This window comes from Brienomyrus brachyistius, chromosome 5, assembly GCF_023856365.1.
Source record: "Brienomyrus brachyistius isolate T26 chromosome 5, BBRACH_0.4, whole genome shotgun sequence".
Taxonomy (NCBI): domain Eukaryota; kingdom Metazoa; phylum Chordata; class Actinopteri; order Osteoglossiformes; family Mormyridae; genus Brienomyrus; species Brienomyrus brachyistius.
In genome coordinates this window covers 13,177,209-13,201,218 of record NC_064537.1, presented here as the reverse complement: position 1 = coordinate 13,201,218, position 24,010 = coordinate 13,177,209, and the positions used below count along the sequence as shown (strand labels likewise).

Genomic DNA, 24,010 nt, shown 5'->3' with positions numbered 1-24,010 from the left:
ATCTTTGTGGTCTTAGTTAACTAAGACTTGAAAATAGATGGAGGACCTAAGGCAAGGACAAAGGATCCGCCCCTTTACTATTACAGGGGTGGTGGGGGCACGACGTGGTTAATGGTACAAGTATTTATTGGTTTCACTAGTTGTTCTTTACTATATGGATGGATGGGATTTAGAGCAGAATTATGCACGTTTACCTGCCAAATATCACCACCTGGTGCATCAAACTGGGACGAACTTTTTATAGAAATAACTTTGAAAGGCTTAACTGTAATTGATTAACCAATAAAAAACAAACCGTTTATTCAGAATAAGTTTAATATTTTGGAAAAAAAATAATCTTTATATTAATTCAAACTTTACACAAAAAAATCTGAAAGATATGCAATATCAACAAAGCCCAGATGAGTGTAAACTGAAGACGAGATGAAAAGATATTACAAGAGGACAGAACAGACATAATAGCCCTAATCTTTAAGTGAGACAAGTACATTGGCATAAATGTCAATACAAATATTAGATCAGACCAGTAGATTCATTATCCAGTTCCCTGCCATTGGCACAGATTGGCTCACTTAACATTTGGTGTACTTAAGAAATTGACATACACGTGTTTTACACGAAAAATTACAAAATGCTTCACAAAGTAGAGATGCTGTGTTGATGGGATGCAAAGGGGTGGGATGAGTCATTCTCCAACATCTTTAAAATAAAGGGGAGGGGGGGTAGCCACAACTCAGTACACACCATGTGCTTTCACAGCCCGAAAATGATTTCATGGTATGATCATGAAATTGCCCAAATGGGTCAAAAATGGGCTGTATGGAGAGAGACTCTTCAAAAGAAACATAGGAGAATGATCTTTATCACCCCTGGTGCATCTGCTCAGAAAATGACAGCTTCTGCCATAAAAACCACTGCAGATCTTTTGCATCTTTCCAAACTTAGTTTTGGCCACATACCACTTATTGCAGTGATTTATACATACAATTTCATAGTCAATCACTGTTTAAAAAAACATCTCACAAAACCATAAAAAAAACATCTTCTGGCTTTTGCCAGTCTGGCAAACTCCAAAGGGAGGTAAGTCCACTGAGTTACACATGCACATTGGTTTTGAATGGCTGAAGGTGATGTTTTAACCAGGCCCGTTTGGCTGGCTGCTGTTCCATCTTGTATCTGCCAATAAGACCAGGGGAAGAGCACTAGTTTCCCCACCACCGATGGCTGTTAGAACGCTGAATGACATCACGCAGAACGCAGTTATCATCCATTTAAAACACAGTTCTTGAGCACTGCTGATATTTTGTCCTTTGAAAGGTGTAGACTGAACATTCCAATAGTAGTTTGCACTGGAGGTACGTGAAACTGGACTGACCTTTTCCTGAAATGCACAGTGGCTGTACGCATGTGCATGTGTGCACAAGTGTTTAGGTGTGTCAAGAACCGTTTGTTAAACACAAAGGAAAATACATTTGCAATGTCAACCGTTCCCCTCAGTCTCCTTTTTGTCTCTGTGCGATGGGAGTGTTGCATGCTGCTAATCCTAGGAGCTCAACCGGAAAAAAAAAAAAACACGTGACACAATCGTTATGAATCAGCTGCAGCAGCTCAACAGATCCCTCACCTGGGACACATCTCTGAGAAAATATTCAAACAGTTCACGGTTACTTGTCCACCTCAATCCATATACAAAATTGCACACAAATTTCCAGTAACCAAATATATTCCAACATTTTATGCTGATTATAAAAAAAAAAAAAGTACTTCTTTCCTGTCAGCACCAAAAGGTCACTAAGGGCTACCACACTATCAATGCGCTGTTCCCTATATTCCACCAAAACCAGAGGACAGTACTGCCTCACAGCACCACCTAAATCAGGAAATGTAAACCCACCATAAATACCAGTTATTCATCACTACTTCTAACATTGTAGTGACTGCAGGATTAAACGAGTCGGACCACATCACTCCTCACAAATATATGAAAATGATTTCTGACCTATTATTTCAGTGATCATCCCAGTACATCAGGCTGGCTTTGATCAGACGAGGACGAATTCGAAGGCCACTCAAAAAGACTGCAGAATTTCCAAACTAAACCCTTCCACCTCACGTCCGGGCAGAGACACAAACACTAGCAGCATGTAATCACTGCTTCTCCACATAATGCTTCTGACTGCTACCTAATCAAAGCCAGCCCACAGTTTGCTCATGCCTACACAGCAACTCTTGCGTGTTGTTACCAGCAGGCAGAAAACACCTCAGAGGACATGATGTCAAGATTAATACCAACCTCACACGCTACTGTCAATATTGCTTGTGGAAGACAACCGTCACATACACTGAATTCGACCTTCATCCATGAAAAGAAATGACGATCTACAGCTTTGCTGGGAGGTTAATTCAAGTGTGAGTGTGTTTATGTACGTATATGTGTATATATGTGTGTGTGTGTGTGTGTGCGTGCGTATGTGTGTGCGTGCGTATGTGTGTGTGTGTGTGTGTGTGTGTGTGTGCGCACACAGAGCTCTGTGATCTGGCTGAGCACATGTCCATCTTCCTCGTCCAGCTCTCCAGAGATGTGACACTGCACGGTCCAACAGGACGAATGCCCAGTTAAACTCACAATCTTGAGCATACAACTGATGTGCAGACCTGCTCCCCAACTGGCTGCTGGGAAAACAAATCACCTATTGCAAAATGGAGCCCTTTGTATCATAAATGAGTCTTTTTTTGCCTCAAGGGTGTATGACTTCTCGGTTGTGCGAGCATGCTTTGGCTGGACAGAGTTAGGTGGATCAGCCATGCGGAGCAGGGGGTGACATGCGGGGCTTCCGGTGTCTGATCCAGGAGCCTCCCCCAGCCCCTGGCCCCCGGGTCCCGGCTCGTCTGTGCCACTACCTCGAGATCATGGAGCTGGACTGCGACTGGCTGGATGCAGTGGTGGCAGCACTGAGCTGGGAGAAACCGCTGTGACTGGATTCCAGGCTAGTCATCGAGCCCCTGGGAGAAGGGGGGAGAAAAAAAAACACAAAAGAAAAATCAGGAGCAGCCCCTGGATGCACCTCAGCTCGGTGGAGAGGAAAGAAACAAAGGTAAGGAGAGGTCAGATGAAGAAGCAGGCCAGAGTTAAAAATTAAGCGCGTACCCCATGCTCGCTCTTCTCGTTACTGTCATGGGACACAAGCCGATGTCAGTCATGCGCGAGTCAAGCGAGTTCGCAGGATGCCATTTTGGAGGCGGGGCGTAGTTTGAGGGCGGCTGGCTGCCAATGGCTGCCTTTATAAATAAACCTAAAGCACTGTTGGGTGCTCATCTCAGGCACAAGCACAACAGCACTGATTCTGCTGTGGCCACGCCCCCAAGGCCAGCGGGACAAACTATTAATGCGCCGCTTCCCGGCGAGTAGCTGCCCCATCGACCTTCTGTTTCAGCTCCCAGCACTGACCGAGACAGACGTAGACTGACAGGGAGAGACAGGGTTCGTTCAGATCAGCACTCCTTCAGAGAAGAACGGAGGAATGGAGGGAGGGGCAAGGGAGAAGCCAGCACACCGCAACGCGACCTTCAACACACCGCAGGAACCCCTCCCCAGCCGAGGCCGTGCACGGGCACCTACACCGGGGCCACACAGCGTGTGAGCGAGGTCCTTACCGGAGGCATGATCTGCAGCTACAGCTAATAAAGAAATAAGCCAAGCAGCTAAGTAAGTGATGCAAGGCCAAGCTCTAGCAGCAAGTGTGGAGATGTAGTGAAATAGATCACACAAGCCGATACAGGAAGCGAAAACACAGGCAAAAATAAATAAACAAACAGGAAGGTGGCCGGGGACCCAGATTCAAGCCCAGACGCCACAGAGCAGCCCCTCGGATGACTGCTTCAGGGAAATCAGGCTAGCTAGGGATGCAAATACACTTACAAACTCTGCACATCGCAGCAAGCATTTCTTTACCAGGGAGAAACAAAAAGGACATAATGGGTAAGAGTGCTTCCACAGGCAGGCGGCCATACTTCACACGACACAGAGGCACGACGATGTGGGTCTTTGCTGGTAACTGAACTGTTAATGAGCTGATGTGCTATAACCTTGGAGCCATGCTCCAGGTTTCAGATAAGATTACAGCAAACATCCCTTCTGTATCTCATAAGACCAAGTAACGCTATAAAACACGAGGGCAGAAATAAACTAAAGAGAGCCTAGTTTTTATGCTATATATTACACACTAGATTACTTATAATATTGACTTGGTGTAATTCAATCAGATAGGACAGAGGGCAGGACCTCGCCTGTGCAGACAGGCAGGCAGAGCAGACGGGCGGCTGACCTGAAGTCCTCGGAGCCCAGCACCTCCGTGTAGTACATGACCTTGCACTTGTGGCTGGAGACCTGCAGGGTGGCCAGCACGTCGTCCACTCGCGGCAGGTTGGTGGCCGAGCAGGCCGGCATACTGTGAAACTTCCACTGCAGGATGTAGAAGCCCGGCCAGCGCGTGATGTGGGAGCCCTGGAAGGAGCACGGACAGGCCAGGAGGTGAGGACAGAAGCGAAGAGCACACACTGACAGGCTGAGGCTGGTGGGCATGGCCCTTGTCTCACCTGCACGCTCTCGCCCTCCTTGCAGGTGAGTGGTGACTCTACCATGCTGTAGTCCTGTCCCAGGGTCCATGACTTGTCGATGAGCTGAACATTATTGCCCCCTGGGGACGTGATACCATGGGTGCCGAGGGTGTCCTTCTTAGGGGGCTGTGGGGCCCTCTTGGAGTGGAAGATGTTGAAGACCACATCGCCTTTGCAGACATCAAAGTCCCATGTGATGACAGAGGCTGCGTCGATGATCTCGATCAGTAGCTGATTGGACGATAAAACAGCAGATCCCTTTTTATTAATGCTTCTGTCTTACTAGCAAACTTCCACCTGATTAAGACGATATACATCAACAGAGGAGGACCCCATTTTACATAAACTACTTTGCCCCAGAAAAACATACCAGTAAAAACAATACAAAACATGGCCACTGGGTGGCAGTATTCCACAAAACAAGACACCAGAAGCACCAAACTGCATCATTCTACAGAAAGTGTCGCAGAGCCGAGTTAATAGCAAAGCCAGCACCCAGCGAATGGCTACAGGATTACCTCATGTGGGGACCCCTTGAAGACACTGGCGCTTTGGTAGATGGTCTCCGTCCACAGGCGGATGTCATCATTCTCCAGTTCCTCTGCTGTCCTGTACATGGACTTGGGGACGAGGCCACCCTCTGGGATCTCGCACTGAAAAGGGGGGGAGGTGAACCGTAAGGCTCATTAAATCATTCGCTTTGAAAGCCCCAGCATGGCAACCAAATACGCCACATCTCCACCTCCACCTGACCACGAGCCTACACTCACCATGCACTCTCCTCCCAGAAAGTCTGGGATCACCTCCTTGTCTATGTAGTCTACAAGGCCTCCTGGCCCTTGGTAATCATTGCCGGCGTAGATGAGGAATTTCTTTCTAGTGTTCTCGTCAATAAAGGGGCTGACCTGCAAGAAAAATTAAGGTTCATAAGGCAGGAGGGGCTCGGCCGTGCTGCAGTCATGCATCCGACGATGACTGAATTACACACATTTATTTTCTTCTAAATTCTCACGCAGTTCAGTGGGCTTGGTAACTTAACCACACTGAGGTGTGAACACAAGAACAATTTAAACTGGCTCAGCTGAGCGGAGTGGGGGAGGGAGAAAGGGAGGGGAACATAATGTTCCCTATGGCTTGGAAATATTTAACGTAACAAAAACATATATTAATGCAGGATAAACCGGTCCCTCCGGAAACCGGCACATCCACGAAGCCAGGCGATTAATTTTGAAGCACTGGATCTGTGACAGGAGCGACGTGCTCCATGGCCACGTTGCTGCTGCTGCAGGGACTTGGGCCTCACCAGGGTCCAGAGTACGGGGAAGACGCGTGGCGCCCTCAGGATGAGCAAGCGGCCCAGCGTCTCAGGGTAGTTGGCCTCCACCACCTCGATGATGCGCAGCAGGGCCTTGACGCCCGGTCGCCACAGATGCCTCATATTCAGGCCCTCGAGATCCACCAGACATGTCCAGCAACTGTGGGAGAAGTAAAGGGGTAACATGCTAGAGTGACCTCTATATGTGACATGGACAGTAACCCTGTCACATCGAAGAATCATGATAGTCAGCTGGGTTGAAACCATCAAAAAGTTTTGCTGAAACATTTTTACTCTGTCATAAGAAACAAAACTTAGCATCATTCTTATCCTTACTGTTGGACTCAGACAGTGTGGTGGGATTATGAGCAATTTAACACAATGAGGAGGGCAGAAGCTCTTGGGAGTTTTACTTGCACAAAAATGGCCTGAGGGCAGAACGAAAAATGATTGGTTCAGAGAATGAACCAAGCAGATTGTACAGGTGGTAAGTCCAAGCAACTAGAGATAGGACCAAGACATGTGATTGGTTGGTCCCGCCTCCTCTAGTTGCTTGGACCCACCTCCTCTTCAGAGAGCAAGGCAAGAGTGATGGAAAACTGGTCACGGAAAAACATTCGATGTCCTCTACGGAAACATTCTGAATTCCATAGAGATGATATTGCGCAATATTGAGTGATTTGCTGGCACTGCTTTGGCTCTGCTGCCACAACTACTGGCAACACCACCAACTGAGATAAAATAGATAAAGTTCTATTTGGCTACATTTTACTTCTAGGTAAATTTTCAACTCTTTTATAAAGAGATAATGTAAATGTTACCAAATATTGCAATACTTAAGTACACCTTCATAATGCTTTTACATTGCATTCATAAAAGGTTTAGTACACCTTCAAAATGTATTAAGTATTCATAAAACATTCATAAACATCATGCAAGTACACCTTAACATCCCAACATCCCTTAACAGCTGTAATATACATTAATAAACATTATACAATAACAAACAATATAATTGTATAATCATGTAATGTTTGTTATTAATGTAATGTAAAGCTGTTAAGGGATGTTAGGATGTTATGGTGTACTTGCATGCTGCTTATGAATGTGCTATGAATGCATTATGAACGCATTATGAAGGTGCACTTAAATATTGTAAATATTGTAAATAATGCTTTAAATTAATGCAGAAATTTGTAATATTTCAATGTGAATTTCTTCCAGTACCATTCAGCTCAAGTGCACTGCTTTACACAGAACTTTCAGGCAGGCGCACAGGCCCAGCCAGCCAAGAAAAGAAAAGAAAAAAAAGCCCACCCCCAGCCACCTTCGTCCTCCACAATGCAGATAGCCTCTCAACACGTCTCTACTGCAGCCCCCCCTGCCCCCCCTCCCCCCCCGAAACTAGCTGCAAGCTGCAGGGTGATAAACGCCCCGCCACAGATAGTGGCTTCTCGGTACAGACTGTGACGACGTGCGGCTCAGCGGAAACGAGGCCACGAGAACTGATAAGACAAGCGGGCAGACTGGTTTGATGCTCCTTTTACGGATGGAGTGTGGCGCATTGGCGGATGAGGACGCGCAGAAGGCAGCCTCACCTTATTGGCCGGCCGAAGACCTTGGTGTTCTCCTCGCAGCGTCTCAGGCCCTCCTCGTTGATGGAAAGCACCTAGCGAGAGACCAGAGTTACACATGGGGTTAAAGGCTAATGGGCCAATCTGCGGCAGGTCACGTGACACGAAGGCCGAGGGCTGCTTGGCACTTACGTGTCTCAGAAGAGACTCCTCCCCAAGGGCACGCACCAAGCCCTTCGTGTCCATCTGACCGAGGCGAAGGATATACAAGGGACGGCCATCTGCGGAAAAACACGTGCTGTGAAAACATGATCTCTGCGTCTAGCAAGCCCATGTCAACATCCATCAATCCATCTTCCAATCACTAATCCAGTACAGCATCACAAGGGGGCCTAGAGCCTATCGTAGGCAGCATAGGGCACAAGGCAAGGGGACGTGCTGGACAGAATGTTTAACTTTAATATAATATCAAGAGGTTAATCTTACTTAGAGACTTACAGGGTAATGACGCTTATAATACATCAGAGGATGTGAAGCACGGCAAGTATCAAAAACAAAACGCCATGGTAAGAGACCCAGGAAATACCAGGAGGATGTGACCGTGTGTAGAGGCTACAGCTACCCAGCAACAGGCTGCAGCTCTGCTCACCATGCTTAGACTACCTGCCCATAGAAAGACACTAGCAGCTGCAGGAACAGGAGATGTGGACTGGGGAGGGGGGGGGCACGTTGCTGGGTCATTCTGCTCACTGCGTCCACAGGCAAACGACAGGTCTGACAGAAAGCCGTCAAACTCTGACCACACAGCTTTATCAAAAAGCTAATTTCACACAGGGCTAAACAAGCACCACATACCTTAACCTTAATGCATGGCAATGCTTAGAATGTATATCGGCTCTATTCATAGAAGTGGGTGAAGGTAACAGATAGTGTGAAAGCGCGGAGCACAGGCTGTAAACTGCTCTCCCCAGGATGCCATTGGATCGCTGGTGTGTCGCCAGAGATCACATGACACGCCATCTGCCCGAGAAGAGCGGCCCTGTGATCATGAAAGGCCATGTAAGGCGCTGAAAGAACAGAGCGCCGACAAGGGAGGTTGCTCTCTCTAATCTCGAGGCCCTTCATGCAGGTGCCAGAAGAGAACACACCCCCAAATATCCACCACAAAGGGGAACACACAGCGCTGGGCTCCCAGTGCAGCTGTGAGCAGGATGAAGGTCCAGCCCGGCACTAGTGACGCTGGTTTGAACGTGCAATAACAAAGCAGGAAGGCCTGGAAGGATAAGATGCATTACACCAAGCTTAATGCTGCATTCCATTTACCTCGGAGTTCAGAGCTAGAAATGACGTTGCACCAGAGCACAGCAAGTTGGGAAGTGGTTTATCTATTCTAGCCAGGTTCATTGGTAGGAACACCAGGAGATAACGCACCTCACGGTATTGTGCGCATACAAATACTGTAGCAACATATCCACAGGCAGGGACTGGACAGTACTGTGTATGACCAATTTAATGAGCCACAAATAAAACAGTACATAACTACAGTTTTTCTTGCACTAGTGAGTGCAGACATCTTGAACTCTGAGGTTAGAATCGTAGAGGTTCCTCTTACTTTCCAAGTCGTAAGCCTGATTTCAGGGAACATTCCATTTGAAATTTCCAACAAGTAACTCAGAAATTCTGACTTCCGAGCTCAATTGGAACGCAGAATGACTTCCCTGACAGCAGGCCACAGACGCAGGCCACTGCTCACACACAAAGCCCCAATCGTACCCTTGTCGTGGTGGTGCCAGCCGCCAGTGTAGTGGTCCTGCAGCACCTGCGGGGAGTTCCATGTCTCTAGCAGGTAGTCCACCTGGTGCAGCTTCCTCCAGGTGAGGGACTGACACAGGATCTCGCGGGCTTTGTCCATGTTGAAGTCGCGGGCCCGCAGGAAGCGCAGGATGTGCTGGTCCTTGGGAATCTGCGGACAGAACCGGCCCATGAGCTGGGGAAGTTTGTTGCAGGGAGCTGAGACCACACAAAAAAGCCTGATGAGGGGGGGGAGCCCCCTTTGTTTTCCTCCTACAAGACAAAAGTATTTTGAGAACAAACAAAAGGTGCCAGGAACCTTATCAGGTTTCATGTTCTGTTGGGACAAGGTTACCGTGTTCCTGAGAGTCTACAGGGATTTCCTGTAGAGGAGAGGGGAGGGTCGGGTGGGTGTGTGTGCCCCGCTCACCTTGCCCTTGTGGGTCTCCTGCAGCCACTGGCGGAGGCGAATCAGGCAGCTCTCCTGCAGGGGTGTCAGGTCTCCCAGGTAGCGCTTGATGTAGTCGGCATCCAGCTTATCTGAAAATGCCCACAGCACGAAACCCTACATGTGGGTGAACTGCACAACTCTAGGGGCAGAAGTGTAATTCTGGGACTCCCCCATCCTCAACGGAAAGTCGAGCTTCCTAACGTGGTCCTGCTGCAAGAACCGTCCACTCACCTTCGGGGGTCCCGGCCGGGGGCTCGGCAGGGCTGCCTGGTGGGCTGCTACCAGTGCCCTCGCCGCTGGGGTTAGCGTCCCTAGTGCTGGAGACCGGGATGGCAATGGATGGCGTGACCGGCAGCTCGAGGCGGGCTGGAGTGCTGGAGGCCACTGGGAAGGCGGGGGCGGGGGCCCAGCGTGGAATGTGGGTCACTCCCTCTTCCTCCAGTTGCTTCATGTAGAACTCAATGATCTCTTTTCCCTGGAAGGGAAAAACATTAATTTAGTGAAGGAGAGATGGAATGTTCTGGGGGCCTTTGCTTCCCTGTGATGTGTTTACTCTGCCTACTGGCACCGCCCTAGCAGAACAGGTACAAGCCACGGCATGCCGAGAACGGAGAGGGCTCCGCAAACAGGCGGCCTCGTGATTCTGTAGCGTGACTGTGTTCCTCCGCGTTCCTCCACACACAAAAGACCCTCCCCCGGGGAACAGAGAGATGAGGTTATAGTGCTTATAGTGACGGGTCCAGTGTCATGCGGGCGGGGCATGCTCGCTGAACAGAGGGGCTGTAGCACGCCCCCTCACCTTATTGATGCTGCTGGCATACTGCTTCATCGCGATTTTCTCCACAGTGCTCTCGAACCCAAAGAAGGACTTGATGTCCAGGCTGGCAGACTGCTCAAAACACGTCCACTCCTCATTCTCTGGGTGAACCTGAGGACGCAGCAGAGACACCTGCATGACTGAAGTGCCCCAGGCTGTCTACGTGAAAAGTGAGCCAGCTTCTAGCGAAATAACATGGTTTGCATGTGTGCTGCTGCCAACCCTTAATTTGCTTGTTCTATGATGCTGAATATCTAGAGCTTCAGTGCATGGCAGCAACCATTTCAATCTATGGCAAAACCACTTTCTTTCCCTTACAGTGGGCTGATTACTCAAATGAAGGTAATATATATCAATCGAGTTGTGCATGATCTCAGGCGGATCCATTTAAATGCAGTGCTACAGATCTGACCCGAAAAGGATGAGAGTAATGCTTTAAAATCCCCAAACAACCAATTACTGGCCTGGATTCACCCTGCTCCACGGGACAACCCAGGAGTTTCTGACTGAAGGAAAGGCTTTGCAGAAACTGGGCCTGGGCCAGAGTGATTCCATGGTGCAGGAATGCAGCACGCGAGCAACTGGCTTTAATTATTGACACAAAGCTGTAGTACGTGGTTTAAAAACCACCATTTGCATCTTAAGCCAGCTGCTCAACCCTCGACTGCTGGAAGAGAGAGGGGCGAGCTGGGCGCACACCCGGCCATTGCGTGCCTGCATCCCTTCCCCTCCCCTCACCGAGTAGCAGCAGAGCTCGTGGATGACGACCCGATTGGAGAAGGTCTCATTGTGCGACTCAATGTGCAGCGTCCTCTCTCGGCGGTTTAAGGAATTCCTCTGAATGAAGTAGACGTAATCCACCCCGGCGATCTGTAGGACAAGGGGGAACAGCATCAGCAGATGGACAGCAGGGAATTGTGCGACGTGATCTAGAAAGCAGGTCATGCCCAGTGAGTGTCCCATGTAGTACCCTCTTCAGCAGCCGGGGGGCGTCCACATCCAGCTTGCAGCGGCGCTCGATGTTGTGAGTGGCGCTGTCCTCGCTCTTGTGCTCGCTGATAACATCACTGCCCACGAACATGGGGATGAGTGGACAGGTGGGAAATCGGCGCTCATAGGCCTAGAGGACATGGTGAGGAACTCGTCAGTACGGCTGGAGGAGGAGGAGGAGGACTGAAATGGGTTTGACAGCTAAATAGGGCAACAGCTGTGTACACTGCTCCTGAATACAGCACACACATGCAGTCACAGGCCCAGTGCTAAAGCTCACATCATTCCATCTTTCATAACTGATTATCCAGGACAGGATCATGGCAAGAGAGCAGGCAGCCTATTCCACAAAGCACAGGGTGAGACATGAACACTTGAGTCAGTGCCAGTCAATTACACTGCACAATGCACACACACGCTACGGGCAATTTTAGAGACAATTCATCTAACTGTAGGCATATTGACTGCAAAACCTTAAACACAGTCGAAACCATAAAATGTATAGGTCTACAGATATAGTACAAACCACTGAGCCACTGTATTGCCCTTCAAATACTAAATGACTGCATCAAAGAGGGAAAAAAAGAGAAAAGAATACTAACATATAAGCGACTTCCTTTTGGGAGTATGTGGTGTGTAGACAGTTATACAACTGGCATGAAGAAGGAGTCAGACAGGGAGTGACAAACTGAGAGATCACTCTCTGCCTGGGTGTCCACCTAACGCTTTAGTGCAAATGGGTCACACCACATTGTCTGCCACGAGCACAGCAGTGGGTTCTCACCTGTTCTGCAGCTGAGAAAAGAAACCCAAGGGATCTTAAATGCATTTTTGCCAGGAGAATTTTTTTTTTCTGGACCCACAGAATTCAAGGGAATTACACTTTCTGACACATTAATCCATCAGCAGCAGAGGACACAGATCCGTGTTGCCTATTAAAGCCCATGGTACTCCACAGACCACCAAGAAACAAACAGCGCAAGGTCGCGGTTAGGAAGGGTGTGCGACCTGAGCAGGGTCTTAGGTGTGAGATGGAGAAAGGAGGAGGATAAGGATAGTGGAGCTTCACCAATAACGGGGTTCGGTGTCGCGCTCTGACCCAGAAGCAGCATGTCGAGAGGAGGAGGGGCAAAATGCTGCACCAGGCCACTCCCTCAGACTGAAAACACAGTGAGGCCCCCGATGGTCTAATGCAGCAATTCAACTGGCTGGGGGCAAGGGCTGAGCATGGTGTTCCGGTGCCAGACTTCAACTGCGGCTCCAGTCAGCACAAACATCCTTCTGACTGTGAATGTAAGCTTGTTTGTGGGAAATAAACAATGGGTGCACGAGGGAGGGACTTCGTTAAAGGCCAGAATGAAGGGCGCAGAGACAGAGGATTCATCTTTAAAGACAGGCATATAAAGGAGAGGGGGGAAGCAAATGAAAGAGATTCTCTTCATATTACTAAGGAGCTTGAACAGGGATTTTCCAACCTGGGGTCTGCAAAGCAGCTGTAAGGACTTGGCAGATATTATGTCTCATAATTTGATGATATGTCGAAACACCCCCCACCCCCTCTTGAAGAAATATCACATGCACCCTCCTAGTGTTTAGTTGTCGGCTATATGACAATGTGTTGTTATTTGTAGGAGTTCCCTAACTGAGGTCTGTTTTTAACTGGGGGTCCCTGGTCTAAGAAAGGCTGAAAAATCACTCACCTATAGTACATCGCACAAGCAGAGACAAGTGATAAGTAAATAAACAAACATGGTTGCAGATAAACCAAGATCAAAACTGCCTAGTCTATGCACACCTTTGAAATAATACAAGTATGGGTGATGTTCATATGAAGATCGGCAACCCACTCCAAAAACAGCTTTAGGGCAGTTGAGTGGCACACTTCCACTAGCTGAGGACAATGTAGGGTTTGAAAAGGGCGTTTCAGGTCACAAGACAGCTAAGATGACCGACTTTACCAGCTCAGCTGGCTGGTAGGTCCAGGATATTCACATTTAAAACCCTCCCTTTCCTTATATGTTGTCAACAGGAAGACAAACATTACCAGAAAGTACTAGATATTTGATAGTGGGCAAGTGCCCCTGGATGCCCTCCAGTCTCAAGGGCCTTAGCAAACGGAAATGCTGTCAAGACTGTAGTGCTCTCGGTTTACGACATAAGGAAACAGATACCATGAGGACAACCAAACACCTTCACTGTATTACAAGAGAGACACAGCGGGAAACAACAGGGGGAAACCCATATAAGATAAAGCCACAGGGAGAGGCAACAATGCTCTCCACTGACACAGCGGAACTCACACCCATGGCTACATTCCCAAACCCAGCTGCACCTGATGTAGTTCACAGTAAATATGACGAATCAAGAACATATACTTCGTAACAGTACAATGACATTAACATGGTCTTTTCTTGGTAACATGGCCACAATGTTGATGGCACTAGACAATGACACAGATAGTGAAGTCAGGAGTACTGAGTGACCGAGGCTGTAACTGGGAGTAACCGACCAAACAGTGTCTTGCATCAGGGTCATGAGCCTCTCACTCCGCAGCAATCTATTTCCACATATCTTACTTTCTGCATGGTGAGACAGATATAATCATGGCCACGTGACTCATGCCCAACATGCAGTCTGAATTAACCATTTTACGTTCTGTAACCTTTTCACACATTAAACATAACTATTAGGCTTAGCAACGTGTGCTTACAGTTGTGCATGGGACAAAAAAATAGCAGCAATGGAACCAGCAGGGCACTGCTGCCATACTTAGCATTAGCAAAATTCCAATCAAGTCCAAATACAGTGTGGAGAGCACCATAACCAAATTCTGGAGCATGCACCGAACAAGAGGACAGATCTCCCTACAGAGCCACCCACCTGCCATATCGGTGTGTCACGTGAGATGCCTGCAGGGCCGGTGGAAGGTCAACAGCTGCTTATGAAAATCTGTTCCCAAACCCACAAGAACAGCGCTTCTGTAGCAGCCACCAGATCTTAATAGTGTATCATGGTGTATGTGTCAACTGCCACCAAATACCATAAAAATGCCCAACAATCAAAACAACAGTCAGCAAAATAAACTGCGTGCAGGGTATTTTCTGGTTCTACATAAAGCACTTATGAACAAAAGAGGTTTAACTCGTCAAACTGCACAAGAAACCCACCCACAAGGTCTTTCAAAGACACTTAAAAAAACTGAATGAAATAAGCAGCATGTGGTTTTGCTGGCTTTAAATGACCATTTCAAACTGAGCTACCCCTGACATTACACTTAGCAGGCTCTCATGCACTCTCCCATTAGTTAAACACATGCTGCACAGCCCTGAAACACATTCATGAGTCATGCTCAACATGCTACTTAACTGTTGAAAGCTCTGGGTCTGCCCACCGGGACTATGAGCTGCTATACTTTGCAGGTGGTTGAGACCGCAGTGCTGTCATGTGGCTACATTTACATGGCCATCCTACTCACCCTGCTTCTTCTCACAGGACATATTGACAAGTGATCAATAAGTCATTATTGGTGCATTAAAACGTAAAGCAGCAAAACCCCATCAATGAGGGACTCATGCGCAGTGCAGGACCACTGCCACCTTCCTGTTTACATAATTCGCCTGCACAAATGATGGTAATACCTAGGAAGGTATTCAAGCATAAAATGTACAAAACAGGGAAGAGCTACAAATAAAGGGCTTAGCAATGAGAAACCTGACAAGACAAGATGGGCATTTGGTTTCTCTGCGGTGCACTTTCAGGGGCTTTAGCACAGATTGGCTCAGCAGTCGCTAGGAAAACATGATTCAGTGCACCCTCTCCGAACACACAGCTCAACGCTAGTTTCACACTGTACTTCCTGAACACAGTTCAGCAAAATGATTCAAAGAACAGGCTGCACAACTGTACAGCACAGCAGAGGACAAAATGTGTGCCATCTGCTTCAAAACAGTGGCCCCCTAACCAGTCAGATCTTGTAGCCACTGCAGAAAAATGACAGACCACAACAGAGAAAGAACAAGCACTGGCTTTATGCATAGAAAGAAAGGTTTCAATCAAGAGAGCTGTAATGACTAAATGGTGAGCGGAACACTTGCAGCATTGAGAAATTGAGAATGTGCGTATGTGGTGATATGCAGCCTAGTGGTCAGTTCAACATCGGAGAGTTAAGGAATGTTAGAGCTCATAAGGAAATTAAAAAGGGACTGATACCAGCCCCAGGCTAACCAGAAGCACTGAACTGCATGAGCGAGTGTAACCAGGAGCTGGGGGTGGTGAGCCAGTGACACAGTGCCAGTTTCAGGAACAGAGAGCGGAAGCGAAAACAGGAGGGAAGCGGCTCTCGCAGTGCGGTGCGTGCGTCATCACGGCGGACACACAGAGCTTCTCCGGTGCCATTAGGGGCTACTGGTCTCACTACGTTGCGCATTCTCCGTTTCTCAGAGCCTAGTTACCGAAGCTGAGACCCTCCACACCACAGTGAAGGTGGGGTCCCCATTCGCCAGCTGCAGAGGTTCGCGGCAGTTTAGGGGGATTCAGTGACAGAAAGGCAATGATGAGGTGACATTTATACACTATACTGATCATTATGGCTGAAACAAATGCTGATAAAAAGATCTGAATTCCAGCAATGGGTAGATCTCTGTTCCTGGTAACATCCTGGGGGAGCCAGAAGTGACAAAGATTTGCCGCTACCGGAGTCCAGGAGAATCCGTACAAAAATGAGGCATTTCCATTTCACTGCAACTTTTGCATGTTTGTCAGGGGCACAGGCTTTAAGCTATATGTTTAACAGGAGGGATGTCTTTGTGGAACCTAGACTAACAGTCACCCACTCACAAAATATACCCTAGAGGCAACTGACTCACATGGTCACTTGAAAAACTTGTATCTGGACTGCGGTAGAAAACTGAACGGCAAGTTGCATAAATAACTCTTTCGCTGCAAACAGGTAGCTAGGCTACAGAAAAATATTTGTGAGAATATGTAATACACACACAGGGAATCCATCACCATATATTTATAAAATCTGACATACAAACTTTGAGGTAATGCAAGTGTCAGCCTTCACTGCAAAACAAATCATCGGTCTCAAAGTGCTTCTTCATTTTGTGGTAACTGCTACTTTATTAGGATCAAGTTACTGACACTGCAGCTTATGTACCATTGTAATCCAGCTGAAAATGTCTGCCTGCCAAGTTCACCCCCCCTCCTGCCCCCGGCTTATTTCACCCCCACCATGTCGAGGTACACAAACATAAGTCCGTCCACACACAATGCATCACTGGTTCAAGATATTAACCTGTCATGGAAAACCCTCAACACAGCACAAGGTTTTGCCAGAATGCGTTTCATTCAGAGGTAGAGGTTACCCGGTACAAGAGATCATGTTGGCAACACTGCCAGTAGTGATCTTACAAATCTCAGAACTGCCTGAAAACAAGCAGGATGTTTGAATCCTCACCTCAAACACTAAGAATCCAAATAATACTCTAAGAGGCTGCATGCAGAGTGTAAAAAATAAGTTACAGTCATTCATCTATTCTAAAGTCCCAGGTACAATTGGTATTCATTTCTACATAAAGTCAGTTTAGCAGGATGCATTCGCCTCTGCACAACAGCAGGAAAGGAATTTTAATCGGGTGCTTATTTCCAACTCAGCTCCACCCCCATCCATTTGTTTTTACGCAGAGGCAACAAGAAGTCAGCAAATACCTAATCCAGGAAAGACGCCCTTTCTGGCCAGAGCTGTCCACACGCAACGGAACACCTGACACGCTAATGCGGATGCAGTGGATAACATCCCCCCTTGGCCTGGATACAGAGGGCATCACGTCCTTAATACAGTAGATAATTTCAATTTTTAAAAAATGAAAGTTTGGTCATTTTTTAGCCTTACCCACAAAAAAAAATGTTTATACATGTCCTGTCTCTCAGAAAATTACTGCAAATGTTTTGTTTGTAGATTCATTTGACCTAAGTTTATTGGTTTCAGTCTTTCTCTTTGGGCAGCAGGAATCAGAAGCCTGAAATAACAATGACTGGGACACATACCTCTATTCCCCTGAGGGATCCTTTAATAAGCACTGCAACCAAAGTTGCCTTAGAAAAGCAACAGTTTTATCGGTTCAATTTCCTGTTATTCCAATTTATCTGGAATCAGAGGCAACAGATTACAGTAAAAGCTATTGTCATATTCCCTCCCCAATGCCATACAGAGATTCTGGGGGAAAAACATAACAAGTACAACCCAATAAGAAAATGCAGAAACTGTAAATGCTGCAATTGTTTAATGCGTTCAACAAATTTACTGCCAGGCAAAGTTCTTAACCGAATAATACAATATGATGCAGCACAGACTGCATATTTAAAACAATGGATTTTGCCATATACTGAAACCAGCAAAAACAAAGCAGATGTAAAAACTTGTCTCAGAAACCTACCCTATTTCATACCACCTTGAAAATCTAACCATGGAAAAACGTCAAACCCGGTATGACATAATTGCTCAAACCCATAGTGTCATTAGTCACAAAAAGTCTGAGTCACCAAAGAAATACACAAGGCTAGACCACATCACACAGCCATGAGAATGGCTGCAATGTCGGGCATAGCATTTACAGCATAGGATGATGTTCCACTAGTTGTGGTTAAGTCTACACTTTCTTTAAAAGTCACTACAGTGCCTTCCTTTTAACAGCCACACTACTAGTTACCCTGATGAATAAAACTAATTTTACCATTTCACTCACTATCGACCATTTTATCATTTGTTATGTTCAGTGCTACACCTGCTGATCTCTGTTAAGGCATAAAATATTCCCTCTACCTTAAGAATAAAAAAAACTATTGCCAACATACCAATATAAAGTGGGGTCTATCCAAGGTCTTACGTCCATTTCGAAAGCTAACAGCATTTACTATTGTTCCTAAATAAAACTGATCTACTTAAGTTTCTTGTAAACATCAGTACTAAAAACATACGATATTTCCACCAGCCTTTTCAAAGCTAGTAAGAAGCTTTGGAGCAAGCTTAAACCTAGAATAATTCCAATGCCTAGCTTGGAATCCTGGAAAAAAAAACAAATGAAGAAAAATAAATTAGGCAAAATGCCACACCCAGCGGTATTCATATCATTGTGGGGACCATCCATTCATTTCTATGGGCAAAACCTTAATCCCAACAATGACAACCTGAACCCCCATCCAGCCCTAACCTTAACCATAAGTAACCAAACAAAATACAAGACTTTAGGGATTTTTTTTTTTTTTACTGCAGTCACAGATTTTTTATAAAATTGAATTTTCCCTTGTGGGAAATATACATGTGATACATGGTCCCCACATCAGAACAACAGGTTTTTAATCACACTTTGTCCCCACAATGCAATGTATATCTGGACCACCCACCCACACACACACACACACACACACACACACACACACACACACACGATAACAAATAGTCTCTAGGTTGCAGGGAGATGGCTATGTTTACTGCACATGCCAATGTCTAATCATACTTCAGCACTTGCTGAAAGTATCTGTGCCTCTCCTCTGCTACACTTACGTCACTTGCTCTCAGACATAGTTATGCAGACTAGGTCTGCTGCCGTTAACAAGCCACCTTCCCATGATTTCGCACCAAACGGCTTCCAAAAGGATGCGGTCACATTTATTTTTAGATTAATGACCTAGTCCATATGTACACCCAGTTCTCAACACATTGCTTCCTTATGTTTATGGCTAAGGATAAATTTTTAAAAACTTAATTTTTAAACACTGATTTTGCTCTTTGGAAAAATACATTTCACAGCATGCATTTTAAAAATTATGGAGAGCTGCGAAACAAAGAGGGATGAGACTGGCAAGCACGATGCATTCCCTGCGCCAACACACAACTGACTTAATACTTTTCAATTCTGCCTTCGTAGCAGTAACAGAAGCGATATTTCCATAACAGCTAAACTATTGTTCTCTTACAGCAGTAACACAATAAAGTCTTTTACAGACATTCATCAGGCTTCATAAAGAGAAGGCAGGCAGAATACAGAGCATCTTGCAAGAAAATGTCCGTTTTCTTCCACAAGGTGAAAAACTAACAAGAAGCCCTACAGAATATTTATTAGTCCAAAAATGGCTTTAGATGTGAAATTTTCATCTCACCAATCATAACATACACAGACACTAGTGTTAATATAGGAAGAGTTGGAGCTACAAATTAACAGGACACATGCAAAAAAAGCCAGAGAGCCACATGAGAAACTCAGTCATGCAGATATAACCCTGCATTGTGATTTCTGAATGTCAGCCAACATGCAACAAAACTTCCATAAACCATTAACCTTACTTTGCACAATCAGCAGTGACATGGCACGAGCAAGGGTGAAGTAAGTTTCATAAGAATTCCTTTCCACTTGTTTCTTGCTGCTCAAATTGTCATCTCTCTACAAAGGCCACTCCACAACCCCCAGATACATTGTGTATGATCTAACCTGAAGAATGATTTTTCCTATACCACAATAAAAACAACAACAAACCACTTAGAACAATCAAATTGTCTTAAGAGCTATTCTGTAAATACTTAAATACTCAAACCTGTCAGACTGGATTTTTTTATCAACATAGCAGAGATACCAGAAATGACACCGTTTACTTCCACCAATGGAGATTTGAAACAGAATCCCATATAAAAAAAAGCTATAAAAGGGAAAAAAAACTACTTGATTACAAAAGATCTTGTAAAAACAACCTAAAAGCATATCTCATGCATATTTATCATATTGTACTAATTGGTATGACATATAGTAAATGCTACGGCTGATGCTAGCTTCTAGGCAACTCAGGTAAATCAATGACAGAAAACATGACTGTCATAGTAGAAGCAAAGCTAACCTATATAAAAGGATGCTTGATATCAACTTCCACAGTGAGTATTTGCAAACGTTGCCTGTCTCTTTCAGCTTTTTTTTGCCATCAGGCAAGAAATACAGAGCCATGAAAACTTGGACAAATTGCCTGAAAAACAGTTTTCATCCAAAAGCAATGATGGCTTTAAATGCAAAGCAGAACTGTTAATTCTTTAAATTTCATCAGTGCAGTCTGTATATTCAGTGCAATCTGTATAATCAACGCAATATTCAGTGCAATTTGTATATTTTTAATATATTTTATTACTCTTTTTATGCCTCACATTGAGTCGAATTGCATTTTCAATTTTGTTGTCCAAGTGACAATGACAATAAAGACTATCTTTATCTTTATCTATGGCTTCAGCTATGCTGTGTTTCTTCTGCTTTTGGTGAGCTCGTGTTTAGAGCCTTCACACAGCAACTACCAGTAAACTGCAGCAACCTCCCTCAGCTACAGATTCTTCAGTGCACTAAAAGAGATGAGGGACAAGCATCTGCTGCAATACCCCCCACGCTCTGCTCCAAAAACCCTTCCCCACACATCGGCTGCAAACCGCCAGGAGTGATGGCTATTAAAATCCCTGACCCAACTGCTCAAGCATTTTAAATAACAAATGGAGCCTCCAGATGAGCGAATAACAACATAACAACCCTTCACATTACCCTTTTTTTTATTATTATTATTATTATTATTATTATTATTCCGATGGCTCAGAGGAGAGTATGTAGCCATTCCAGCTTTGATGACTGGTAATTGCCTAATACAGCAGTGTGATTTCACATGTGTATAAAAGCCTATTAAAATCACTAAATTAAATATGGCTGTGGGTGGCAGCATTTTTGGGACAGGGATGTGAGACTGTTTTGGATCTCAAAGATTTATTTGCAAGAATAATATTTTGGACTCTGCTATATCATGTCACATTTGCTTGTCATGACCAACCAGAGAAATCGTTCACACATGAAACAGAAAGTTGCAAGGCGAAACGCAAGATACTCACCGCCATCACAAGTTCAAATGGTTGCTTATAAACCCGAACGGGAGACTGGTACTTTTGCACCATTGTGGCAGTCTTTCCGACGGTGCCTAGAAATTCAAAACACATTGGGTTACCACTTGTATAAAGATCATCCAAAATATTGTGAATCAATTTTGGTGCAAGTATTTCACAGCAGATCACCAGTTGCCATTCACTGTGATGCTGCCATGATGAAGTGGACAGTCTGTTCCACATGGGGGGATGTGAGAGGAGAAGCAAACTGCCGTACCACTGCTGGGTACATACGGATTGACAGACCGCAGCTAGCTGCGAGCTGGCAAGCTCAGGGCCCGTCTGCGGTGAGATACTGCCAAAGGGTGTCATTTTACACCATGGGTCACTAACCACACCTCATGAGTTTACAACCCCATCCTTCGCATTAATGGATATGTATGCGACGAAAGGACAGAGAGGGGGCTAACAAAACCGAACCCTTTGTGAAATACTCCAGATAATCTGCATCAAAAAAGTCCCACACCAAATGAATTTTAATCAAATCAATTGACTGCATTTCATTTTATTATCATAAATACCTAGACAAGCTTGAGCCTATAAGTGGAACTAGACCTCATTAACAAAAAATGTCAGGAAATGTGTTATTGGCGAATGGTTTCCTTACAAGAGCTGTAGGCGTGTGGTACACAAGAAATCCTGACCTCGGTTAAGTCATAAATGTCATAAGACCTTCTCTGACATTTGGTTTCGGTGAGATTTTTAAATAAAACCGATACTTCAAACAGACTGAAAACCATCTCAGCATATACGGAAAACGGGGGAGAGCCGCGTGTTTTTACGTTCAGCATACTGCACAAAAACGATCAAAGATACAAAACGGACGATTCCCCATCAATGCGTAAAGAAATCATTTGTGGTAAAGCGTGCGAGTAAATAAAACAGTTAAATTAATGCAAATGAAGGCACTTTTGATATGGGTGTAGTATACGGTGAACTGATCAAATAAGATTTTGAAACATGTCATTCCACAAAAGTGTAGAATGATCCTGTCATTCCGCAAAAGTATAACGTGTGTCAGACTCAAAAATACAAGTCACATTCTTGGATATTTCACATCTGATGAGACAGATTTTATGTTGTCATCCAAGGCATAATCATAGCCCCAATTCGTGTAATTAAATGCATATCCGAAATTAATTACAAGGCCATTTCTAAAGTACATATTACGATAATAAGATTAACGGCTGACTACTTACTACGAGGGTCAGTACGATTCTTTCACTTAACATAAAATAACTACATTTCACCTGACAGACCTCCCGGTGTCCGCATCGCTGGCCAATTACAATGTTTAGTTCATCTATAAAATCGACAACGTATTGCACACAAACACACAGTCGCTGCTAATAACTGGCGCTCCGACCAGTCAGTTTAGCAGTCAAGTGGCAGCTAACTAGCTAACCGGCTAGCGATCGCCGGCTATGGACCGCCGGGGGTTTTAATTTACTGAGTAGGTCGGGGGAGATAGCGGCGAAACTGGCGAAAGATTTGGTCCGACGAGCATACCGCTGATGACTGGGTTACTCACCTCTCCACAGAATTTTAATTTAATGCCGGTTCCGGCCGCGGAAGCTCCTTTTTTCCCCAGTTACTAGGTCCACTTCTGTTATCCCCGATACATGCTGCTCGCGCGCCGGGTGTCACACACAAGCTCGGGCCCGGTAGCTAAAGCTCCCTCTAATTCGACATGTTAAACGACTCCCCGTTTAAAATCACACTTATAACAAACTAGAAGCAAAAAAGTATGTTTAAAGATCGGTCACCTACTAGCTATAGGCGACTAAACAAGCTCCTTCCTCCATCCCACTGAAGCATAATGCTTCGGATGTTTGGCGAGTTTCCGTTTTTTTGTTTTTTTTTTTTAAAGAGGGCGGAGCTGCAGCAAATACGGACGCGTAAACAAACCGTAACTTTACGCTGGTAGCGTAGGCCCGCTCACGCAAGCGTGAAAGCACGGCACTATAAAGCACACACACGAATAACGTGGGCTTCTTGGCTGACATGGACCATAACAAGGAATTAAATATAGCTAACACTGATTTACGGTTTGAACAAACAGCCTATAACAAGACTAGAAGTGTTATAACAGACTGATTTGTGCTACCATTAAAGGAGATTGTTATTCATAACGTTATAGTGCAGACGTTATCCTTAGAAAAGAATAATGTGAAAGTTTAAATATACTTTCATATTAAGTTTATATACGATTCGAAATCACGTTGCTTATTGTGATCCTTATTTTCACATTACACTCTTAGAGCAGTGCACTAGCTCAATGGGCTGCACTAGAGCCTCGCAGCTCTGGTGGTGAGTTCTACTTGTGGTTTAGTGATCGTGGATCCACTGGTTTCCTCTTGGGGCGGCATGGTGCTGCAGTGGTTAGCACTGTTGCCTCACATCTCTGGGACCCGGGTTCGAGTCTCCGCCTGGGTCACATGTGTGTGGAGTTTGCATGTTCTCCCCATGTCGTCGTGGGGTTTCCTCCGGGTAC

The 24,010-nt window shown here is 45.6% G+C and overlaps 1 protein-coding gene across 2 annotated transcripts; it reads right to left on the bottom strand.

The window, feature by feature from the left end:
• Positions 1 to 297: 297 nt before the first annotated feature.
• Positions 298 to 23,376, bottom strand: LOC125742087 (SEC14-like protein 1). Of its 2 annotated transcripts, none has more exons than XM_049013745.1 (16): positions 23,048 to 23,376; positions 21,466 to 21,551; positions 11,536 to 11,685; positions 11,304 to 11,435; positions 10,548 to 10,676; positions 9,980 to 10,223; positions 9,728 to 9,837; positions 9,280 to 9,469; positions 7,699 to 7,787; positions 7,531 to 7,601; positions 5,921 to 6,092; positions 5,388 to 5,522; positions 5,136 to 5,270; positions 4,597 to 4,848; positions 4,326 to 4,504; positions 298 to 3,003 (listed from the first exon to the last, which is right to left on the bottom strand). In XM_049013745.1, the coding sequence occupies exons 2-16, from the start codon at positions 21,526 to 21,528 to the stop codon at positions 2,898 to 2,900; spliced, it is 2,157 nt and encodes a 718-aa protein (XP_048869702.1). In that variant the 5' UTR covers positions 21,529 to 21,551; positions 23,048 to 23,376; the 3' UTR covers positions 298 to 2,897. The 2 variants fall into 2 exon arrangements, with proteins under 2 accessions (XP_048869702.1, XP_048869703.1); XM_049013746.1 differs by having other exon boundaries at positions 23,287 to 23,375.
• Positions 23,377 to 24,010: the final 634 nt, after the last annotated feature.